The 25,556-nt window shown below is 43.1% G+C and overlaps 1 protein-coding gene across 1 annotated transcript; it reads left to right on the top strand.

Moving 5' to 3' along the window:
* Nucleotides 1-2,104: 2,104 nt before the first annotated feature.
* On the top strand, nucleotides 2,105-23,897 carry LOC148029952 (uncharacterized). Its single transcript, XM_087687158.1, has 4 exons — nucleotides 2,105-2,260; nucleotides 22,535-22,772; nucleotides 22,923-23,062; nucleotides 23,348-23,897. The coding sequence occupies exons 1-4, from the start codon at nucleotides 2,181-2,183 to the stop codon at nucleotides 23,448-23,450; spliced, it is 561 nt and encodes a 186-aa protein (XP_087543284.1). The 5' UTR covers nucleotides 2,105-2,180; the 3' UTR covers nucleotides 23,451-23,897.
* Nucleotides 23,898-25,556: the final 1,659 nt, after the last annotated feature.

The following is a 25,556-nucleotide window of genomic DNA, read 5'->3' as shown; positions in this document are numbered from 1 at the left end:
CTTTCCCCCTCTATCATGCAATCACATCCATGTGATCTATTGATCAATCACATCTCAATTTTTGATCAATTATGTGGAGCCCAATCCCACATTTTGTTTCACTAATTCCCACATCTTCGCCCTTTCACTTGAGAAATCCGTACACGAAAAATGCTATCACCCTCTCTTTATCCAAAGTAAGCCTAATAGTAGTGATTAATCCTCTACCATCGACCTGCAAGACATGGGCTTTAAACACCACTCTATCCAAAGTAAGCTTGATAGTAGTGATTAATCCTCTACCATCGATTTGCAAGACATGGGCTTTAAAAACCACTCTAGTGAAAATAATGGTGGCTCCTTTCCCTAAAACTCTAGCTTCCAACAAGCAATCGTAACTCTTTAGTGCAACATGCTCTTTATAGCTAGGCCTAGTTTTAACTTCTTATAAGGTGATGACATTCGGTTTGTGCCTCTTCACCAACCCAAAATAGAGTGCATTTTGCATTTTTCTACAAAGCTTGGGACCTTCCATGAAAAAATATTCATCTTCCTAGTGAGTCTATTAACCATTGAGCTCAAGATCATCATCTCGATCCCCATCCAAATATACATAAATGTTTCTTTTCCAACAATATCTTCCTTGCCAACTACTTGAGTGAGAGGTTGATTGCATTGAACTATTCCTAAAACAATTCCTAAACCTCAAGGATTCTCTATGTCTATCCCCCCATAGGATGCAAGTGCACCCAAATAGGGCATTATAGAGAAGAACTTTGTAAGAAAATAAGACGCAACACAATACATGAAAATTGCAAGTAAGTGATGAACTGAGAATATAGATAGAGAATAAGAAACTTTGATTATTATAGTTGAGTAAAATAGATATCTGACGATTCCTTTGTGTGCTTATGTTAGGAAGCTTCAATACTACAAATGAAACATATAAGAGAAAAGATTGTGTGTATAAAAAATGTGGCTATATAGCAACAAAAACAAGCCACAAAATGGTATGGTAAATAGAGTGTTGTATGCATGGATTTTCATGCATGTGACCAAAATTGATCACTGAATGTATATTCTGGTGGGTCCATAAATTACTCATTGCATTTAGCATAATAGCCCTATGAGCCCCTAGCAAAGAGTGGCACCCCCCCTCTACACCTCTCCCAAGAAAGCTAGTGGGAAAGCCACACCGCAATAGGGCCTCCACACAAAGGACCTCATGTAGTATTGGCTCTACACATGTATGTAGCCAAGCTAGCAACCACACTCGTTTGTCTCTAGCTATCTAGTCACACTTAGCCACCATTTGACATTGAAATCAAGATCTAGTAGGTGAATGTGCTACTCATAAATGCCTTCTCCTCAAATGGGGGGCTCACAAAGATAGAGTCAACAATTACCTACATAGTGAGGGTGGAGCATTGATCTCCAACAATCTTCTTATGGTTAAAAGTTTGTAAACCAAGGTACATAGTACACAAGAAAGCTTTGTTGCCGAATCTATATGGGTGCAGATAAGCCTTCCCTTGGCATGTGTGTGTGAACCAACACTTAAACTTGGCTTTTGGTTAGGATACAGCCCACAAAGCAAAGGTAGATTTTGACCATAGAATAGAGGATGTATCTGTTTTTGAGGTTGGAAAGAGAAAAGGCAACATGAGCATGAAGAATCCTTCAATAAATACGACCCTAGCTGCTTCCTGTCGTTATGAATACATAGATTCTAGCGCACTTCCTTCTCAAGCGCCTCCATGTCCTTGTTCATGCCTCGACCAACAATTGCATAGTCAACCTCCATCCCATCTCATGCACCCCTTTGAGCATTCCTGTCATCCCCCAACGATTTCTCTATTACTTTGCAAACAAGGTAGCATTGTCTCATACATTTCGAAGCACGAGGAGTTAGTGTACAACTAGGAGGAAGGTGGTAGCCATGAGATGACACCCACCAGCCGCCGCCAATTAAGGCACTTAACCTCTGTCAAGAATTCCTATTCCTAGCTAAGTATTCTCAAGAAGAATTCAAGATAAATAGACTTCTAAAATCAACGGGTTAACTCAAGGGAACTAGAGGAGTGAAGGGAACTAGAGTATTGTTCATTCAATGAAGATTCACCAAATAGCAGGGCAACGGTTCTAAATTATAGTTTTGCATATGACACGTTTTATCAGCTTGGAGTGGTATTTTCTGGCGGATGGGATCATTCTGCGTTGTTAACATGGTCGCAGCCCAATTCCCAGAGTTTGCGTCGTTGCATTCCGGCCTCGATGCCAGGTCTCTCTCTCTCTCTCTCTCTCTCTCTCTCTCTCTCTCTCGCGCGCGCGCGCGCGTGTAGGCTAGGCATTTGTATGTTGCCACACAGCTTAATTAGGATGTTTTGTCCTGCTCGTGCTCCATTGGCGGTTCGGACATTTCTCGCAGCAGGGTGTCGGGAAACTTAGTCCCATGAAAAGCTCCCCGATGAACAGTTAGAGAGGCATCATAGACGACATGCCCTGTTTACCTCCATTCCTGTACATTAGCAGTTCTACCTCCAGTAAGGCACTAAAGGCTGTGTTATATGTCAGGAAACTTAGTCCCATGCAAAGGTCCCCGATGAAGATTTAGAGAGGCGTTCATAGAAAACATTTCCTGTTTACCTCCATTCCTGTTCACTAGCAATCCAACCTCAAATAAGACGTTAAAGAGCACAGGGTCACATACAGAGGCTTCCCTCCATTATGTGACTGCAGATAACTAGCAACAATTATGGCAGAGACCATAGTCATGTGCGAAGACCCCCTAAACACATCTCCGTATCTCTTAAATCCTCTTCAAGCAGACTCAATGCTCATTGAACCTACCCCCTCGGGCCTCAACTCATACGTCTAGATGACTTTTTATCTCTCACATCATGACACCCATCTTCTCCACTTGTAAGTGGCGTTGCCAAGTGATGCTTGAAGAGAACGGTTCTCTAGGGAAGGACACTCAAAAATTTTCAAATGCCCAATACTAAACAACTCAAGTCTGGGGATCATAGGCGAAAACCCTCTCTTCTGTGTGGGCAGGCAGCTTGGATGTGAGAACGCATCGTGCCAGTCCAAGTTGCACAATAAGATGTGAATATCTCCATCATCTTGCACCTCATTTCTCTTTACATTGTCTTTTATACTAACTATTTATATGCTCGTGATGTTGTTGAGAGCTAGCTGTCTCTCTCTCTCTCTCTCTCTCTCTCTCTCTCTCTCTCTCTGTGTCCTCCCCCCCCCTCCCCCCACACTTCCATTTTGGTATCAAAACACTGGTTGTAGATCCTTGTGGGCAAGATTGGTGTGAAGAGCTAAATGGCTGCTTCATCAGTATACTGTAGTTTGTAAACGAATACATTCTCATCTTATATGGTATTGCTTCCCATAATAACTGCATTTTGGACTCTGGATGCTTGTGTTCTACATCCTTACACTTATGGGGTGCATTCAAGTTATACCTTTTTTTGGGGATGCATAATCAAGATGGATTTGTGGTGAAACACTGCTGTCCTAGTTTTGCACTACAGCTTGGTGGTCACCAGTTGCCTAGAGCATCTTTGGCATGATCACAGGATATCGCATATGTTTGGCCATTAGATAGGTTGGTGCTATTGCTAGTGGTATTCTTATACAGTATTTTTAACAATGACTTTTGTTATCCTTTGATATGAAACTTTACAGGTTGAAAACTTATGGGATCTTTGATAGTGTCAAGATTTAATCTATGTGCCTACAGGATATGTTTGTCATTATTTATTTTGAATTCATATTACCTATCAATATCTGTCATGAAGTTGGAAGTGGATTTTATGCCTAGTGTGAATGCAAAGTGGCTAGACTTGTTTTTGAATGAGTAAGTGGTTAATTAGTGACCTTGCATGAGTGGCAGTGGAGTTTGGAGTAGTGTGAACAGCCCAAAGGCAGCCCCTCAATTTATGGTGTGATTTTCAGCTTGTGAATAGGGCTTCTTTAGCCTAGGAGAAATCATCAACAAAGTGCATGCTCTTGGGGTCCAGGTAAAGCTATTATCATGTCACTTTTAGTGTTGTCAGTCCGTCATCTCTTGGTTGTGAGCTCTTGTCACAGTCTAATGGAAACATAGGCACTTGGGCATTTTAGTGTGCATTTTTTGAGTTTTGTGAGCATTTTCTGCATTTCCCAGCCTGTGCCACCTTGTTGGACATTGTTATGTCCCCCCCTAATTTTATTGCCACATCAGCTGATTTTTCCCAGCATTTTATATGCCGCTGACTCCATTAAATGCAGTCAGGCAGCTGGCAGCTGGTCGCTCAGCATCAGGCTGGCCAGTTTGGCCCATTTCCTGCTATACATAGCAGGCAGGCTGGCTGGGGCAGATCATCTTCTTGTGCAGGCTGCTCCTCCAACTCCAGGCACACTCCACTTGTGGTGCTGCTGTTGCTGTCATCATTTCCAACCAGCTGGCCAGTTTGGCCCATTTCCCGCTATACATAGCAGGCAAGGCTGGCTGGGGCAGATCATCTTCTTGTGCAGGCTGCTCCTCTGACTCCAGGCACACTCCTCCACCTGTGGTGCTGCTGTTGCTGTCATCATTTCCAACCAGATCTGGTGGCCTCATTGACTCCTTGGGCTGCGTGCAGGGACTGATCAGTCCTGTTTGTATTTAGTATTTATTTGAGTCAGTGCAGATTGATTTGTTCCTTCATCTTCTTGCTGTCTACTTCTCTTTGTGTTCATGTTCCTTCTCCTGTTGTGCACTCTCACATGGTATCATCGCTTAACAAAAGATCACAGAGACGATTTTCATCACAGAGACCACCCCAGACTGCCAGGCGGCCCCCACTAGTTCTGCGTTTGCTGCAAACACAGCCTTCTTGGGACCAGGTAACAACGTTTGGCTGCATCTGACACCCACTGCAGCCCAGGCAACAAGACCAGGTGACAACATCTAGCTGCCCAAACTCAGTTTTTTCTGCTTTCCGGTGACAGTTTTTTCTGCTTGGCGACAGTCCGTGCCTGTAGGCAAGAGCATCTAGGTGCAGGCGATAACCGTTTTTGTGCAGGCGAGACATCTATGTCCGGGTTGTGGCTGACTTCCTCCTGTTTCGGTGGTGTTGATTGCAGTGCATTTCTTGAGTTGTGTGAGCATTTTCTGCATTTCCCAGCCTGTGCCACCTTGTTGGACATTGTTATGTCCCCCCTAATTTTATTGCCACATCAGCTGATTTTTCCCAGCATTTTATATACCGCCGACTCTGTTAAATGCAGTCAGCCAGCTGGCAGCTGGTTGTTCAGCATCAGGCTGGCCAGTTTGGCCCATTTCCTGCTATACATAGCAGGCAGGCTGGCTGGGGCAGATCATCTTCTTGTGCAGGTTGCTCCTCTGACTCCAGGCACACTCCTCCACCTGTGGTGCTGCTGTCGCTGTCATCATTTCCAACCAGCTGGCCAGTTTGGCCCATTTCCTGCTATACATAGCAGGCAGGCTGGTTGGGGCAGATCATCTTCTTGTGCAGGCTGCTCCTCCAACTCCAAGCACACTCCTCCACCTGTGGTGCTGCTGTTGCTGTCCTCATTTCCAACCAGATCTGGTGGCCTCATTGACACCTTGGGCTGCATTCAGGGACTGATCAGTCCTGTTTGTATTTAGTATTTATTTGAGTCAGTGCAGATTGATTTGTTCCTTCATCTTCTTGCTGTCTTCTTCTCTTTGTATTCATGTTCCTTCTCCTATTGCGCACTCTCACATGGTATCATTGCTTAACAAAAAATGATAGAGATGATTTTCATCATAGAGACCCCCGGAGACTGCCAGGCGGCCCCCTCTAGTTCTGTGTTTGCTGCAAACACAGCTTTCTTGGGACCAAGTAACAATGTTTGGCTGCATTTGACATCCTCTGCAGCCCAGGCGACAAGACTAGGTGACATCATCTAGCTGCCCAAATGCTGTTTTTTCTGCTTTCCGGCGACAATTTCTGCTTGGCGACAGTCCCTGCCTGTAGGCAAGAGCATCTAGGTGCAGGCGAGACATCTACATCCGGGTTGTGGCTGACTTCCTCCTATTTTGGTGGTGTTGATTGCTAAATGTAGCTTTTTTAGGTGGTTGCAGGTTTAGAAGATGTCTCAACACCAGCTTTTCGACTTTATTGACTCAGAGAATGAGGCTCTCATCATTCCTTTGAGAGACGGTGAGATTATCGGAGATCAAAGTTTCCTGTTTGGACTCCTCGTTCGGAGTAGCCCTCTCCTCCTCCCTCCATTCATGTTTCTCATAAGGTTTAGTCTACCGGCCTAAAGATGTCTTACATGGCACCTGCTGTATAGGTGCATGTGCTCTTCCTTCTTTGCCCAAAGAAGACAAGTTGGATGGTTCCAACTATTCTCTATGGTCGTGTAAGGTGGAGTGCATTCTTGACACCTTCGACCTTTGGGAGTTTATTTCCCTCCCTATTTCTGAGCATGTGGAAGACCTTGCGCATGGATCATCGATGGATTGTGCAAGCCTTTGGGATCGGCTCAACTCTCAAGCGTGATCCTTTCTCTTTATGAGTTTACAAGATTTTGTCTTGGTCCATGTTTACAAATGGAAGATTGTGGCGGAGATGTGGAAGGAGCATGCGTCTCTTTACCATCATAAGATGTTTGTCCATAGGATCTCCTTGGAGAAGAAGCTTCGGATGCTCAGTATTGATGACTCTCCTTCTATGAAGGACCACATCAACAAACTAGAGGATATGCAGGATGAGTTAGCATCCCTCGGGAGGATGATATCTTCGAAGAATATGGCCATGAATATGATTCTATTGACTTAGCTACCATCTCCTAAGTATGATGTCTTCTATACTAGCTTTTTGACTTCAAGGACCCGATATATGCTTCTTTGAAAGGAGCTTTTACCACTTGCCTTGGAGCGTGATGAGCCTCTTGGAGGGGTGGGGACTAGTGGATTTGGCTCCACGAAGGTTTTTATTATTTTGGGGGTAGGAAGAAGAAGGGAAAGCCATAGGCTAAGAAATAGGAGAACAAGAAGGATGATTCCGAGGATGGGAAGAAGAAGAAGCCCAAGTGCCCATACTATGGGAACAACACTCATCTTGAGGTAAAGTGCTAGCAGAAGTACCCCCATTTGAAGCCTAAGCAGAGGTCCAAGGATTTGAAAGCTGCACTCGATACCACTCAATTTGTCTTCGTACACTTGTTTGAGGTGGAGGATATGGCTCTTGCTTCTCCTTCTGAGGAGAAGCCTTGGCTCGTGGATAGCGGGGCCTCTTCCCACATGACTTACTTACTGCCAGGATTGGCTTCAGGATATGTGATCCAAAGGGGGGGATTTGGCACCATTGGTGACAACTCTTTAGTCTCTATGTGTCGAGTAGGGACCATTCCCTTGTTGCCCAATTGGCATTCTTCTTCGGTCAAAGTCCTCTATGTAGTACCAAAATTGGGCTTTAATCTTCTGTATGTTTCCTGTCTTACACAGCTAGGTGCCGGAGTCATGTTTACTTAGGATGTAGTTACGGTGGAGAATGCATCTTCAAGAGCTGCTCTTTGGATAGGTACACAGGAGGGTGGACTCTATATACTCATAGCCCTTGTTGCGCAACCTTCACACAAGCTTGGACTGCTTTGGCATGCTCATTATGGGCATTTGAATCTTGGTGCTATTCAGCGATCTCCGAGGAGGGAGATTGTTGAGGGACTTCTAGATTTTCCTCCCGTTCATACACTATGCGCTAGTTGCTTAAGAGGCAACCAATACAGGCAGCCTCATCCATAGGTTGTTACTTAGAGGGCATGTACTCTGCTTGAGTTGGTTCACACCAGCCTCTGTGGACCTATGGGCATGGACCCCCTTGGGAAGACCAAGTACCTTATGCTTATTATTGATGACTTTAGTCGTTGCGTGTGGCCCTATTTCTTGGAGTATAAGAGCGAGGTGTACTCTCATTTTTGCGAGTGGAAGGTTTTTGCAAAGAAGCAAATCTTCTTTAAAGTTTGCGGTGTTCAAGCTAATCATGGTGGTGAGTTTTGTTCTAACCTATTTTTTTAGTTTTGCAGGGATTAGGGGATTTGGGTGGAATATTCCCATCCGAGCACATTGTTTGAAAATGGTGTGGTGGGGTGTATCAATCAGACCATGCTTGAGATGGCGTGATCAATATTGGAGCTTAGGGGTCTTCCCCATTCCTTATGGGGTGAGGCCAGCTATTGTGGTCCTTATCCACAATAGGTCACCTACTTTGGCATCATTGGATATGACTCCCTACCAGGCTATCTTCGGGAAGGAGCCTTTAGTTTCCCACTTTCGAATCTTTGGATGTGAGGCATATGTCCAGTTGGACAAGAAGAAAAGGCGGAGCAAACTTGATTCCAAGTCGAAGAAGCTTATCTTCGTTGGTTATAGTATGACCATGAAGGGCTATTGACTCTATGACTCCATGACTTGAAAGATCAAGGTGAGCAAGGATGTGATCTTCGATGAGGCTATGACCTTCAAAGATCCGATTGATGGTTCTTTTGTTATAGGTGGGTCTTTGTCTTTGACTGACAAAACACAAAAACCCCCCCACCCAAAATCAACCCCGTCCCTTTCTTCTAGGTTACCCCTTGGCACTCCTTCACATGCGATTTCTCCCTCTCCCTCCTCTGCACCCTTCCCTTCTTCCCGTTCCCCCTTGATGGCTCCTTTATCTACTACTTTGTCATCCTGTATTCCTTTCCCTTCTTGGTCTCCTTAGGTTTCCTTTGGGGGTTTGAGCCATTAGAGGGGGAGTTCTCTTTGTTAGGTGAGGAGGATCCACCTTTTCTTAGTAAGGGGAAATCCCTTTCACAAATAGGTGCTTTATAGGTATTGGAGGCTTCTTGGTCTCCTTTGTAGTAAGATGAGCATATCACTATTCCTTTGTGGTAACAAAGACACATGTAGGATTTAGGGATCACTCAGTTCCCTTAGACACCTCTTGGCCCATGCAAGCTAGCTTGGTTATAGGCTTGGCATGATAGCTCACGTTGTATAAACTATGCCCTTATGTTAGATTCTTCAGGACCATGAGTCTACTATTGGTAGATCTATTTATCCTCGTGTGTGAACAAACATTATTGTGTGTAAAAGTGTGTGTTTAGGTGTAAACACCTGTTACACCACTTAGCATTCAATAAGGGTCAAAGGTTTAGTTATACATGTTAGCCTATATATTCAGGTCCTATCGCCTATACTTGCATTTCACATATCTCACTATCAATCTATCTTTTAGTTTGTGTACTTACAAGAGTTCTCTCTCTCTTTATGGAGTTTGATCCGCCATAGCTTGCTGGTCACATGCGAGCTCCATATGCAACAGTGGTATTAGAGCATTCTTCAATGCTGGCGTGTTCAGATGTGCTACCAACCATGTCACCTATGCTACCCTAGTAGCTTAGCTCTGTGGTACTCATTGGTTGTTGTCTAAGACTTGACATCTTGCATAGCAAGTCTAGGATTGTTGCACATTAATGCAGAAGAAGTAGTAGTAGTTGCTACCACCTCTCAATGCCAGTTGACTTGTCACTAAATATGCACTTGATATCAACCTATGAAAGTGTGAAGCTTGTCAAATTGTCCAATTCATCACGTTTCCTGCCTATCGGCCTTCTCCACAACATTTGTCAGCTATCGAGTCGCCTGTCCAGTCACATCGCCATTGCAGCTGCTGTCAAGAAATGACTGAGTAACTAGAGAGATAGTAGGGTTTGTAGGGAGGAACATAGAGTGTGTGCGGCAAACATTGAGAAGAGAAGAGAAGTGAAACTCGGATGAATGAAATGAAATAATGAAGTGAATTTGATATAAGGGTGCTATAGTACGAAGGATGCCATGGAGTAGGAAGACTGTTGAAGAAGTCTTTGAGTCTATAAATGTAGGGATGATGAGGTGTCACGTGCAGCAAGGAGATTGTTGTAGAAGAGGAGCCTCTGAATCCACAATGTAGGGATGATGATTGGTGATGCATGGAGCAAGGAGATTGTTGTTGGAGGATGAGGAGTGTCAAAGTTTGCAAATGCAGGCGTGAAGAGTGACGCCAATTGTTGGGGAGTGATGCCAGAGAAGACAGAAGAGCCAGAAACTGAAAACGCTAATGTAGGCAGTTTCTAGAGATGGAAGTACTAGCTAGAAGAGTGACACTTGATGATTGGAGAGTGGCCAGGAACCAAAATGCAAATGTACAGAGTTTGGAAAGTTGATGCCAGGCTAATGATGTAGACGCTAGGTGAAGGAGAAGTGTCCATAGGTGAAAGAAGTTGTCATTAAGTTGGGGATGCTGACTCCAGGCAGAGATGAGCTGTTGCTCGGGTGGAGAAGCTGGTGCCAGTAGGATGGGCTCCAAACGCAAACCTGATGTTGAAGGTGATAGGGAACTTGATGTTGAAGGTGATAGGATGCTTGAAGAAGATGATGGAAGAAGAGAGGAGAGACGAAAGTCTGGGAAGAAGTGTGTGTGTTGAGTACAGGTGAAGAATGAATGGGAGGTGTGGTATATATAGGCACAAATAGTTTGGAGTCTTACCCATTGAAGTCTCTCGTATGGTGCTCCAACACTCTCAAAAGATCCTAGAAAACCTTTTTGGGGGTGGAAACTGAAACCAAAAATGGGAATGAAGAAGGGAAATTATACAGAATGATGTGGTTTCTCAACACCCCTCTTAGGCCCAATAAGGAACACAAAAGAGGAGTGAGGGGAAGAGAAGAAGAAGATCCATCTTGTAATCTGAGAATGCCACTTGAAAGGAGATCTGTGAAGATAGTTAGGAGACCAGATGAGCAGTAGAACTTGAAATACAGCCTCGGGTGAGAAGCCACTAGCTTCGTTACACCATGCTGGAAGGAATAAGAAGGCCTAGTCACAAAGTCATGGCTGAAAATCCAAGAATTACAATCAAAGATAGATCCTTTAGAGATTGGGTAGAAGGAGAGGAAAAGACTGCTCGAAATAAAGGCACTCCTCGAAGGTAAATGATGGTGGGCTAGGAACTTTGAGAGTAGTAAGTTTCCCTTTGAAAGTGGAGGAGTAGGAGCCCCTTTTGAAGTTGAAGAAAAAGGAGATGCCCCCTTTGAGGGCAAAGGAAAAAGATCCCCTTCTCGAGCCCCGTTTGAGAGAGATAGGGACCCCAACTCATGGAACGCGGACTTCGAGGTATTTGATGACAAAGTATACCAAGTACCCAAGCAACCCCAGCTAACCCGGCCCCCAGGGAGTAGACCCGGATCATCCACATTCTTCAGCACGGGGCGGGTTTGGGACGCCATTGATAGACTCCAAAATGGTCGTGCCCAAGACCGCGAAGGCTTGGTAGCAGAGCATTTGACCCATGCTAGAGACATACTGGCACCTCTCCTAGCACACATGTTCAACAAAGCCCTATGCGAAGGCTTCCCAACCAGTTGGTCAGCCAACACCATAATACCTATCCTGAAGGCCGGAGACCCCATGGTTCCCACGAACAACCGAACAGTCATGGTTGGCCATGTACTAGCCAAGCTCTATGGATCCATACTGGACCATGAGCTGTGCAAGTGGGCAGAGCAACACCAACACCGAGCAGCAGGAAAAGCAGGGTTTAGGAGGGGGTTCTGCACCCTTGACCATATCCTCATACTGAGAGCCATCATAGAGGAGGGCAGAGCACATGGAAGACGGGTGTATTGCTGCTTTGTGGACTTCTGCAAGACCTTTGACACAGTCCCACGAGTGAGGCTCACGCAGAGACTATAGGAATTGGAGGTACCAACCGAAATATGATGGGGGATACTGGCACTATACGAATCGGTAACGGGCCGAGTTCGGGCACCGGGAGGGCTGTCAAAGGAGATCACCAGCACCATCGGAGTCAAGCAAGGATGCCCACTCTCGCCCACCCTATTTGGCCTCTACATTGATGAGATCTCAGAGTACATAGATAGATTGGGCGAGGTGGGATCAAGCCTGGGAGGGACACTGATACCTATTTTACTATATGCGGACGACATAGTCCTCATCTCTAGCACATCCGAAGGGCTGCAGCGCCAACTAGACGCACTATAGGCCTTTTGCTAAGACAAAGACCTAACTGTGAACCTGGGGAAAATCAAGGTCATGGTGTTCAACACGTCAACCCAATGGCTCCGTCGGTCGGTACCCCCCTTCACATACGGTGGAGAAACCGTGGACGTGGTCCAAAGATAGGTGTGGGCAGTCTAGGCTGTATTGTAGTGGGGGGAGATGGTCCATGTGCAGGCCATGGAGCCGTAGCCAGGTCTGTGTTCGGGCATACCAGCACTCAGTGTCCCCTTGTGTTGCTAGCTGTTTGGATGACTTCAGGGCGAGTTTGGGGTACTGGTGCCGGGGCAGGTCCCATATTCGGCGCAAGGTCACGGTTTGAAAGAGGGTCTCAGCCATGAGGGGCGGTGCCCCCAGCTCTGTGCGGATGATCTCGTGTGGTACGGAGGGCTTGCTTCGGATCATCCGTGAGATCATAAGTACTAGGGGTCTCTCCATCTGGTCCCATCCCTCATAGGTGGCCTCCTCCTCAGGCAGTGGCTGATCCTGTGGGGCCCTCCGCGTGTGGTAGAGATTGGACCCCCATATGGGAGCCCCGTACAGGAGGGTTGGTGTGACCAAGGTGTCAAAAAGCCAGGTCTTTGTTCGGGCATACCAGCACTCAGTGTCCCCTTGTGTTGCTAGCTGTTTGGATGACTTCAGGGTGAGTCTGGGGTACCGGTGCCGGGGCAGGTCCCATATTCGACGCAAGAAGGTCACGGTCTGGAAGAGGGCCTTAGCCACAAGGGGCGGTGCCCCCAGCTCTGCGCAGATGATCTCGTGTGGTACGGAGGGCTTGCTTCAGATCATCCGTGAGATCATAAGTACTAGGGGTCTCTCCATCTGGTCCCATCCCTCATAGGTGGCCTCCTCCTGCGTACAGGAGGGTTGGTGTGACCAAGGTGTCAAAAAGCCAGAGTTTTGTCCGGGGTTCCTGGAACTGTATGCGGGCACATTGGTTCTCCATTGACCCGAGGGCTGCATAGCCTCGGGTTAGTCTATCTTTCTTCTTTCTCCATGGAGTTCTATCCGCTATAGCTCGCTGTTGAGAAGACAGGAGCGTGACAGTCAACAGGTTGGCACGTGGGGTTGGGCGGGTGGGAACTTGACTAGTCCCAGTCAACGGGCTGGCCAACACACGACCAGCGTGCGGGCAACAGGAGATGGAGGTTGTGCATGACGGGTGACAGGCGCTGAGCTTTGTTAGACGGGAGGTCAACGGCCCCATTTTTTAAAAAAATCAGAGATGTTCAATTTGTTTTATTCCTTTTCTTCTGGGTGTTCGCACAAGCAAGCACAAGCTTTTCCCAGATTTGGTGCCGGACACATGTTTCAGTGATTCCTGATCCATAAATTGCAGACATTGAGTGCACGAGTCTCGGAGATTTTGGGATTTTCAAATGCAAGTGAAATTTTTGCTTGATTGAGCCAATTTCTTGGAAATTTGTGCACTCCTGGACCTCGAAATTTGGGGCTTTTGTAGAATTCGTGAAATTTCTGCAACATTTGTTTGCACTTGATGCTTGGGAAGACATACTGATGCAATCGGTTCAGATTGTTAGTAAAATTTTGGGGTTTTGCTGAAATTTGAGAATTTTGGCAAAAATGATGCCTGAAATGTACATTGGAAACATTGTTGATACAATCTTGGTGCTAGCAATGAGATTCATTCCCACTTGTGAAATATTGAAGAAATTGCAGAGAATCTTGGTTTCTTTTGTGTATATAGGTTGGGCAGCTTCCGTTGGGTTGATGTATTGCTGAACAGTCATTTTGCAGCAGTCTTAGTGATCATTTGCAGATTTGGGATTATTGCAAATGTACTTTTGGTGATACTGCTGAAGTGGGAGTCACCTGGTAGTGATGTATGCTTTGAGTATATGGTGAAAATTTAGTTATACTGCTGAAAGCCATCAGTTCTACTGTTGTACATGTACTTGGACTAAACCTTGCTCTCATTGCCTGAAAATTTGGGCTGATATTAATTGAACATTCAACTCATTGTTTGTTGTTATAAATTGCAGTATTCTTTTTGGGTACATTGCTAAACAATGGCTGCAAATGCTTCAAGCAGCAGTGACACTAAATCTCTTCTTGAAATCAAGAGATTTGATGGCACTGGTTTTGACTTGTGGAAGGACAGGATGCAAGGCATTTTGTTTTTCAAGGATTGTGATGATGCTCTTTTGGAAGTCAAGCATGTAGCTATGACAGATGAGGATTGGGCTAGACTCAACAAGAAGGCCATTGCATACATTAAAATGGCCGTATTTGATGATGTACTTATGGACATTAAGCGTCTTGAAACAACTTATGCCATATGGAAAAAGTTGATGGACACTTATGAAAATACAACTCTAGTAAATAAAGTTCACCTTATGCACAAGTTTGTAAACATGGAGTTGGATGAGTCTAAGCTCACATTGGAGCATTTGAGTGCTTTCACAGGGATTTTGAGCGAGTTATAGGACTTTGGTTTGTAGCCCTTTAATGATAAATTGAAGGCCATTTTCTTGTTGATGACTTTGCCTAATAGCTGGGAGTCTTTGGTTGTTTCATTGAGCAATAATCCTGCTTGAACCTTTGATGGTGCTAGGGTCTCTATTCTCAATGAGGAGATTAGAAGAAAGTCCAGTGGAGAAAGCAGTGGTTTAGCTTATCATCTTAGAGGCAGGTTAGAAAAGAGGGGTAATGTAAGAAATAAAGGCAAAAGCAGGAGTAAAAGCAAGGTCACAAACAACAGGATGTTACTTACTATCAATGTGGATGTTAAGGGCTTAAAAAGCCCGATTGTCGCTACTACAAGAAAGAGCAAGAAAGAAAGAAACAACAAGGAAAGAAAAGGAAGGATAATAAGAAAGATGATGACAACTCTTTCTCAAAAGAAGTTGCAAAAGCAAATGTTGTATCTAGTATGGTTATTGAAGAACTCTCTGACACTGGAGAGATACTTGTTGTAGCCTCATGTAATGATGCAAATATTATGGCATCGGCAAGTGATATACACATCACTAAAAAGGAGGTGATTGATGCCTTACTTTCAGCTCATGATGGGCTGTCTCAATCATGGATAGTGGACAGTGGTGCCTCTTTTCATGTCATTCCCTCTTTGGAGTCATTTTCTGAATACACTTCAGGTTGCCTAGGCAAGGTTTACTTGGGCAACAATTATGCATGTGAATAGAGGGTGTAGGTATACCATTCATTTGGCCTTTGAAAATGGTCAAGAGCTGATTTTGCATGATGCCAAATATGTATGTGGCATAAAGAAAAGTCTACTATCAGTTGGGCAGCTTGATACAAGAGGGTATTTTACTATCTTTGGTGGTGGATCTTGGAAGGTCCACAAGGGCTCTATGTTGATTGTTAAAGGTAACAAAAAGGGGACTTTGTATTATCTGCATTGTAAAGCATTACCTGGCAAGTTTTTGGCTATGACTGAAGTTCATTCACAGATGGAACTTTGGCACAAAAGACTTGGTTATATGAGTTAGAAAGGCTTGCAAGTTCTCTCCTCGAGGGAGATTTGATGTAAAAGGCTTTGGTCTCGACTTTTGTAATGATTGCATAAGTGGAAAACATGTGAAGTCTCCTTGTTACTCTGGTGTTGTTAAGAAGTCCAATGCTCTTGATTTAGTATATTCAGATATGTGCACTATGCCTGCTAATTCACATGGGGGTGCACGGTACTTTGCTACTTTTATTGATGATTTCAGTAGAAAGTCATGGGTGTATATATTAAAGAGCAAAAAGGAAGTGTTTGATGCCTTTAAAAGGTTTCATGCCTTTGTTATGACACAAAAAGGGCTTAAGTTAAAAGTTATAAAAATGGATAATGGGGGTGAGTATATCTCTAATGAGTTCAAAAGATTTTGTGAGATGCATGGCATTAAGAGGGAGTTGACAGCCCCTTACAACCCTACATCAAATGGTGTGACTGAAAGATATAATCGCACACTTTGTGAGAGAGTCAGATGCATGCTGTCCACAGTTAATCTCCCATAATAGTTTTGGGAAGAGGCTCTTAAAACTGCAGTTCATGTGTGCAATTGCTCTCCCAATCGTGCATTGGAAAATGGCATTTCTTGAAGAGGTTTGGTCTGGCAAACCTGCTTCATATGACCATTTGCGTATCTTTGGTTGTGATGCTTTTGTGCATATTCTTGTAAATCAGAGGACTAAACTAGACATGAAATCCATCAAGGGCATCTTCACGGGATATGGAGATGAGGGAGATATGGGATATAGAGTTTGGCTTCCTCAAGGTAGGAAGATAGTATGTAGCCAAGACGTATTTAATGAGGTAAAGTTGCTGAAAAATGCTACACATGGTGACCTTGATAGAAAGAAGGTCAAGTTTCAGCATGAACTGCCAGCCATTCAGCAACCATTAGCTAAAGATTCTATTCCTTTTGATAAAGAAAATGAGCAGCAACCTATTGTGCTACAGCCTGAAGATAATGGACAGCAAATTGATGCATATGATGAAATAGGACAGCAAGAAGAACATGCTGAAAACAGGTTATAGCAGCAAGAAAATGCTGAAAATTAGCCACTAGTTGATGGTGTGCACATACCTAAGGATGTAGGCTCATTGCCCATCAACACAGATCATCGGGTATGAAGGTCTACACGGGTCAAAAGGTAGCCACAGGGGTTTCAACCATCTTTGGATTGCATTTTATTTACTAATGAAGGTGAGCCTTTGATATTTAAAGAGGCACAGTCATGTGAAAACAAGAGAAAGTGGGAGCTTGCTTTGCAGGAAGAGATGAAATCTCTATATGCGAACAACACATGGGAGCTTGTACCTTTGCCCAAGGATAGGAAGGCTATTCCTAACAAATGGGTTTATAAGGTGAAATGTATTGATGGGAAGCCCAAATACAAGGCATGTTTGGTTGCTAAGGGCTATACATAGAAGGAAGGTATAGACTTTCAAGAGGTTTTTCCACCGGTGGTAAAGATGCCTACGCTCCGTGTTTTGTTTGCTCTCACTATATCCTGGATTTAGAGTTGGATCAAATGGATGTGAAGATTGCTTTTCTTCATGGTGACCTGGATGAAGAGTTGTACATGAAATAGCCTGAAGGTTTTGCTATTCCAGGGAAAGAGCATTTAGTTTGTAAGCTGAAACGTAGCTTATATGGGCTAGGCCCCTAGACAGTGGTATAAGAAATTTGATACCTTTATGCTTAGCCATGAATTCAAACGCAGTCATGCAGATCACTGCTTATATTGTGGTTCTTTGATGTATGCCATGGTTGCAACTTGTCCAGACATTGCCCATGCAATGGGAGTTGTTAGTAGATTCATGTCCAACGCTAGCAAACCACACTGGGAAGCAGTGAAATGTATCTTTAGATACTTAAAAGGTACACAAGACAAATGTATATGCTATGGAAAGGGTACACTAGAACTGTAGGTTTTGTGATTCGGACATGGCAAGAGATCTTGACACTAGAAAGTCTACTAGTGGGTATGTCTTTACTTTGGCTGGTAGAACCATTTCTTGGTGTTCAAGGTTGCAGAAAATTGTAGCATTGAGTACTACAGAGACTGAATATATTTCAGCCACAGTCTAAGGATTCTATTTGGCTTGGCTGTTTGGTCAAGGATTTTGGTCTTTCTTTCCATACTCTAGTGCTTGGTTGTGATAGCCAGAGTGTAGTATGTCTAGCTAAAAATGCCATATTTCATGCCCATACCAAACACATAGATGTTTGGTACCATTTCATTCGACAGGTCTTGGATGATGGCCTTGTCACACTGACTTTTCTTCTTCCTTGATTTGGAGATCTATTAGATGGTACAAGACATTTGTACTTCCCAGCAACATCTCTGAGCTTCTTTTGGAGTTTGGTATGGCTGAGTGTTGCCCATGGACCCAAAGTCTAAGCTTTTGACTGAAGGAGATCCCCTTAGTGATGCCACCCGCTATAGGTGCCTTGTTGGCTTGTTGATTTGGCTGATCCTCACTTGAATGTTTGAGAGCAACATATCTCTTCACAAAGCCTTTGCCCAAGGCTTCTGTGCTTCATCGCATGAGATCGTTGGGCCTTTAGACACTCCTAGGATTTGAGAGGGGGTGTTAGCCTATCACTTTTAGTGTTGCCAGTTTGTCATCTCCTAGTTGTGAGCTCCTATCAGAGTTTGACAGAGACATGAGCTCTAGCATTTTAGTGTGCATTTCTTGAGTTTCGTGAGCATTTTCTGCATTTCCCAGCCCATGCCACCCTATCGGACATTGGCCTGTACCCTCTGATTTTATTGCCCCATCAGCTGATTTTTCCCAGCACTTTATGTGCTGCGGATTGCATTAAATGCAGTCGGCCAGCTGGCAGCTGGTCAGCCAGCATCAGGTCCACCAGTTTGGCCCATTTCTTGCTATATATAGCAGGCAGGCTGGCTGGGGCAGATAATCTTCTTCTGCAGTCTGCTCCTCCAACTCTGATGCTGCTGCTGTTGTCATCATTTCCAGCCAGATCTTGTGGCCTCATTGATGCCTCCGGCTGTGTGTAGGGACTGATCAGTCCTGTTTGTATTCAGCATTTATTTCAGTTAGTCTAGATTCTTTCTTCCCTCATCTTCTTGCTGTCTTCTTCTCTTTGTGTTTGTGTTCCTTCTTCCATTGCGCTCTCTCACAAAGCTAGGGTATAACTGGAGATAACAGGGTGAAGACTTATTGATTTTTATTAATGCATGAGGAGGGACTGTTCTAGGTATCTTCGGACTGCTGTAGACTGATTTGGGCGGAGATTACAGGTTGTTCATTGCTTGCTCAGGGAGTTCTACCTTCATTCGAGTGCAATGCATTGCTATTGGTTGTCCTAAGTAGAGGCATATTGTGGGCAGATTTGAGATTTGCCTAATGCTCTGTGGTACCTGAATCAAAACAGAGATTTTGGGCTGTAAAATGTGTCTTTTTGAAGCATCAGGACACAATATTTGGATGTATGCTTGTTGTTTTGGATCCAAACTGTTCTATGCATGCTCGGGGCATGATTTTGGGTAAAAGATACATTGTTTTATGCTTTGATTTTAGTATAGCAATCACTTAATCCTTTGGGCTGAACTAAATTGGGATTTCTCTGAGCTATACTGTGAGAATTATTGTCTTCAAGTGGATGTATATGTTGTACTGAATTTGAGCTTCCAAAGCTCTATCATGATGATAAATACAATCTACAATCGGGTTTTTAAAATTTCTCATGTTCTTGTTGCTTCTTGACTTAATCTTTTGCAGAATTTATTGTCTTTCTTTTGTAATCTCTTCACCAAAACCAGGGTGGTTTTAGGCCAGACACATCAAATCTCTTGACATCTTTCATGAACCTGATGTGAAGGGTCTATAGAAGATTTTTTTTGGATGTAAGATACTACAGGTCATTTGGATGATGTAAGGCAGTTGTTACAGACTTTTACGGTGTATTTGCAGTCGCACAACAATACCAACAGTTGGACTTTGTTGCAAAGCATGAATCTGTTGTAACCGAAGCATTGCAATGATGGTTGGAATATTTCCAACTACTTGAAGATTTATGCTAAGAAGATGGATTTCTATGGGATACCTTCATATAAGATGAGTCAGTATTTTGTATGGCTAGCAGTGCATGAGCTGAAGCTGCACATATGCCATAAATGAAATGTATGTGAAAGATGTAGGATGGGATGAATTCAAGAAAAAGCTCTGAATGAAGAGTATTTCATAGAAGATGTAGGATTGATTACTTGCAAGACTTTCGTGGAGTGGGTTACAAAGCCCAAAAAAAGTCTTGCTACTATTGAGCTTTTGTGCGAGTTTCAGTGAAGATTTGGCTAGTTGGATATTGTAGAGCTGTAGGCTCTTGAATTTGAGAAGATAGAATTATTTCTATAGGCTGCAGATCCTACTTTGCAGTTGAGCTTGGAAGAGCTTCTTGAAGATGAAACTACTAAGTAGGGTTTAAAAACAGAGTGGCAGGATGTTAAGGATTTTTTCTCTATGCTTGTTAAGAGACAATGGAGATGGTTCCAACATGCCACATGCCTTCAGTCACTAGCAAGGTCACAATGTATGTAGGAAAGTAGCATGTTTCTACAGCTGCTCAGTAAAAGAGAATATAATGGATGAGCTGGTTAAGGGCATTCACGACATGCAGTTGAAGTCTCCAAGGATGGAAGAAAAGGATTGGCATGTTGCATCAAGAGCACCAATTCGGAAAGGCTTTGTACGATGATACATTTGGTGTGATAGAACTGAACATGAGTGCAGGGATTGTGAGACATACAGGGATGCATTAGAAAATAAATTGATTTTCTTTAAAGATGGCAAGTTCCACCTATGCGAAACAGGTCTATTACTCACTCCAAATTTTGGAAAGGGTAGAATGCAAAAGTTGGTTGATGACATGGCTGTACAGAATCCTCATACTATAGTGGAAGCTACTACTTTTAGTTTATAAATTGAAAATGATCTTGGTTGTGTTGCTATGTCTAGCAAGAAAAGCTGAAATTTGGTCTCATGCTATGTATATGGCAGAGAAGGGAAAGATCCCTAGGGCTGAATTGAAATTGAGAGATGACAGGTTGGGATGCTCCAATAGACTCTTTTTTTGTCTATGCGTATCTTGCTAGGTTGCAGAATACAAACATTATGGTGGAGGGAAAAATGAAGGAAATCTTGAGATGTCTAAGAGGGTCACTAGAGTGAGTAGTAGATCTATTTTAGATCGGCCATCTTTTGTACCTCGTGCTAGGCTTACATGTGAGCATACCATGGAGGATGTTGTAAAAGAGAAAAAGCAGGAGCATCTAAAGCCAAAGGGAAGACCACCGGGATACAAATTGCTGTCAGACGTTGAAACTGTAACTGATATGAAAAATGTACCTGAGGAGCGCATCTTGAATAGTAGAGTAGAATTCACTTTGAGAGTTACTCTTGGCATTACTAAGAGGGTGTTTATGAGGAAATCATTGATATTATCAAGAGAAAGAGGCAATTCATTAGAGAGCCGACGCATGCTATGATGTAGGGTAAAGGAGCCTGGATTATAGCCTACAAGGTATTTAGGCAGTTCTTGATGATGATGCATGTGCTGTAATAGAAATTGCTGATGTTGAAAATGTCAATGTTGATGATGGAAGACTAGTTGTTATGGCCGAAGAAGTAGTAATTTACAGCAATACACAAAGTGGAGTGCAACAGATACACTACAATGATGAGAAGACTCCAGTATGATACCTAGGAATCATTATACATGCAATCATTGGGCTCGTGTGACTATAGAGATGATTGTCAAGGTTGGGGATCTTGAGACTCCTTATGCACTTATTGATTGTGGCTTGGAGATCAATGTTATGGTTCGGAGCTTGTATGAGGATGATAGATGGCCGGTTGATGTAGACCATGGATGGAGGATGAGAGCAGCTAACAATTCTCGAGGGGATTTGTATGTGGCTTGCCTAAATGTTAAGATTACTACTGGTGATGTCTAGGATGAGCAGCATTGTTTCGTGTAGGATTCCTCTTCCTATGCCATTATCCTTGGACAGCTGTACATCCCTGTTGTATGTATGGAGATGAAAGTCTTATTACCCTATTCTTGGATCATGAGTTGAGATGGTAAGAGGGTTGTTCAGTTTTTGATTGTTTGTTAATCATGCCAAGAATCGAGATACTCTGCGAGATTATCCATTGTTTGCCACTGAATGTAAAAGAATTCAGAAAGCTAGGATTGTCTTATATGGATACATTGGCTGTTAGCTATGCTGAAATTTGAGCAAAATTCGATAAATGGTATGATATAGGTGTATGCTTTGTACATGTACGAGGTGATGGTTGATTTTGTGATGTAGGAAGGTCTATGCTTAGATGACAAGGTTGAAGCTAAGGCCAATACGAAGTATAAGACCTTGGATAAGAAAGTGAAACCAGCTAGTGCCATTGTCTCCAGACAGTGAGGACATGATTGAGTTGGCTTCTTGTCAGTCAAATTTGAGAGATCCAAAGAAGATTGGTCATAGGTTTACTATAGATTCTCTCAAAGAGCTAAAAATTGGATGTGATGAGTTTTGTTTGCATGTAGGGAAGTGATGTTTTGAGGAGATGTTGTCTAGGCATTGCAGGGCTTTTGCATTTCACTCGTATGAGATTGGTTGTGTAGATCTAGGTAGAGTTGCTCCTATGTTTATCTTCACTATTCCACAAACACTTTCGAACTTGTGGCCAATTCTAGTGGCCAAGGCTCATTTGCAGAAGTTGATTGAGAGAGATTTCCAAGGCCAACCTAGGAAGGTGATGCTTATCTGATGAGAAAAATCAATCTAGATACCCCATGGTCTGAAATTGTGCCTACATGACAAGAAAAGGTCATGCCAAACTCTGCTATGGATCAGGTGGGAGAGAAAAGGGGGAGCGAGGCAAGGTGAAGGGAGGGGAGAAGGGAGTGTGACAGAGAGAGGAGGGAGGGAGGGAGGGAGGCAGCAGCAGAGAGGACATGAATTGAATCATTTCATCTCAGCAGATGCGTTTCAAAAACCCTTGTCAGTGTTCTGCACAATGGCACACTGAATAGAATCAGCTGTCATGATGTGAATTCATTTAGATCTTCTAAATATAAGGATCGCAAGCTGCAATTACATGTTGTGAACGCTCTCCCACCAGAAGCAATCAGTGCAGCAGCTACAGTGTTGGTTGTTGGTGCTTCAGTGGCTGCTCTTATCCGATTGAATTCTCCAACGTCCAATCCAGAAAGGGAGAAGGTATGTATTCAGAAGACCCAGACACATTTGTAACTAATGTGTTCCTTCAACTTTCAAGGTGTGCCTCGTCAGGACATTCTTGATTCTGTGGCATTAATTTATTTTGCTTATATGTTTAAGGACATACACTGTTACTTTTGGATTATGCAGACCAAATGTGAAGCATGTAATGGCTCAGGTTTATGCTGCATGTGCAATGGTGAAGGTTTCGTGTTGAAGAATCTTTCAGCAGAACAGGCAGCAAAAGCACGAGCCACTGCAACGACGGCTGCCACACGAAATACAGCTGGGTAAGACTTTGATTATGTTCTAGACACTCAGTATATGTGCTTTTGATTTATGCTCTTGACACTCTTGCATCCAATCTTAGTGTAGCTCAATATGCTTTGGCTCCAAAATTTTGTGGACTTAATCATAAGTCATGTGTTTTTGATTATGGTCTTAGAAACTCTTTCTTTGAATCACATCAATATGCTCCAAAACTCTGTTACCTTAATGACAGTTTAAAGGTCCTTGATTATGGTCTTAGAAACTATTTCTTTGTATAGCTCAATTGACATTGTTGGCCACAACAGGCTTGCGAAGAAGTGGAACTACTGTTTAAATTGTTCAGGTACTCGAAAATGCCCTACATGTCAAGGAAGGGGTGATTTGAATGCTATGCAGATGGAGACCTAACCAAGCTCTACAGATAAGCTAAGCAGGATATCCTTTCTTGACATGGATACCATCTGTATTCCTTTTTACAGAAAAGAAACAAAGAAAAGAGGGAGGAGGAATTGAGGAGGGAGTGCAAATGTGTTGGGTACATAAGCTTGATATAGCTTTAAACTACATTTCTCTGACAGGTTGGTCAGAAACAAGAATATCCAATGTTACTGTAATCATATGTTCCTCTCTCTAAAATGACTTAGATGCAAGGTGCTGGGATGCTAGATCCTTCCTTGATCCAGCGTATGTATGACTGATTTCTTCAATGAGAGCAGCACGAAAATGTCCATTTATGATTATACTTGGAATAATTGAGTTTATGGATTTTCCAAAGACTCTTTGCTGCAGTGGAATTCATGAACCACCTCATATGTCTCCTTGAAAATACAAGTAAAGATGGAAGATCATCTGTCCATAATTTGATTACATTTGCGAGTCTACATCCAATTAAGCTTTGATGTACCAAATGTAGAATTGCGGTGGTAAAGCAAGCTTGATAGAAGCTTACCTCAGTAAATGTACCAGTTCCGAGCAATCTACGATGGTTTAAAAAATTGTACTCCAATGATGCGGAAAGCTCAATAGCTTACCAAGATGTCAGGGTAAACATGATGGTGTCAGCCATCAGGGCTACAAGTCTACAAGTCTCATAGGCTATGCAAGCCTGATAGAGTTTTACCTTGATCAATGTACCAGTTCCCAAAAATCGTGAAACAGAAGGTGGTGGTGAGCAGGATGGTCTCGCACGATACGTATAGTACGCGAATATATACAGTGTGGAATGTACACAAATTTTTTGAGAATGAAATATTATAGTTTTTCCTATGTTCGTTATAAATACATATAAAGTTGTATATAAAATCAGCTTATACGTAAAACATGAAAGAACAAATACGTGGGAGAGGGAGAGGGAGAGGGATAGGGGGAAAGGAGAGGAAGGTGTGGATGAACATGGGAAAGAGAGAGAGGGAGAGTAGGTTGAAGTGGGAGAGGAAGAGGGAAAGGGATCTGAGGAGGTTAAAGTGTAGATGAAGTTTGAATGGAAGGTGATGAAGCTTGAGCTAAAATGCAGATGAAGCTTGAATGGAAGGTGGATGAGAGAGAGAGAGAGAGAGAGAGAGAGAGAGAGAGAGAGAGTAGGATGAAGCTTGAATGAAAGGTGTCCACGAGTTGAATGCATAGATCTTGAACAAAACCATACCAAATGGTATTGTATAGGTTGTACCTTCTTTTAGGAGTGGGGATTACTTAAATATGAAGCCTCTAAATCGTTACCTACCCACTTTCATGTGGAGGCAACTTTAAGATTATGGTAATTGCCTTGAGTTCTTAGAGTTCCATCTATTCTGTCATTTGTTTCCACTTGACTTGATCGGTATAATAACTTGGCTACTATGGTAAATATTTTTAAGCAATTTATTAGCTTGTCATTGTGGGTGTGAAAAATCAGAGTTTCGTTTGGACAAATAAAGAGGCGACTCTATTTTTTGTGGGGAGGGGAGCATGCAAGTTTTTGTAGTGTGTGAGAAATGACCATAGACAATCTAGAGCAAGTAGGTAGCACAAGCTCAATAACTCCACTTTCTAGAAGAAAGATCTAAACTCTATAATTTAGAGGTGTTTAGGTAGGCTGTCATCACTGTGGATGAGAGAATCATTGCAACATGAGATCAAAGGTGTTTTTTTAGAACCATGTAGAGGATGACTAGAGTTCACTTCAATGTTCAAAATACTGCTAGAGCTAGAAAGATGTTACAATCTCAACTATGGTGATTGGCCTTGTTCAAGGATGCGGCAAGACTCTTCAAGCATTACAACTAGTATTAAAGGAATAATATACCGATAGAAAGAATGGAACATAATTAAAGTCTATGATAGCTTACAAGCCATTCAAGAAGTGGGACATTGACTTTGGAGGACCAATTAGCCTAGTCGCCCAAATCACAACTATGATACAACTTCCTTGTAATGGATTGTCTTACAAAATAGGCCAAGGCTATAGGTACATGAAAGAATGATGTTGGAACCATGGCCAAGTTCCTATAGGAGTAGCTAATCACATGATTTAGTTAC

The sequence above is a fragment of the Lygodium microphyllum genome, chromosome 10 (assembly GCF_053477565.2).
Source record: "Lygodium microphyllum isolate KBCC chromosome 10, Lygodium_microphyllum_v1.1.10, whole genome shotgun sequence".
Classification (NCBI taxonomy): Eukaryota; Viridiplantae; Streptophyta; class Polypodiopsida; order Schizaeales; family Lygodiaceae; genus Lygodium; species Lygodium microphyllum.
The sequence above is the reverse complement of the archived record's forward strand: the minus strand, read 5'-3'. Positions and strand labels throughout refer to the sequence as shown.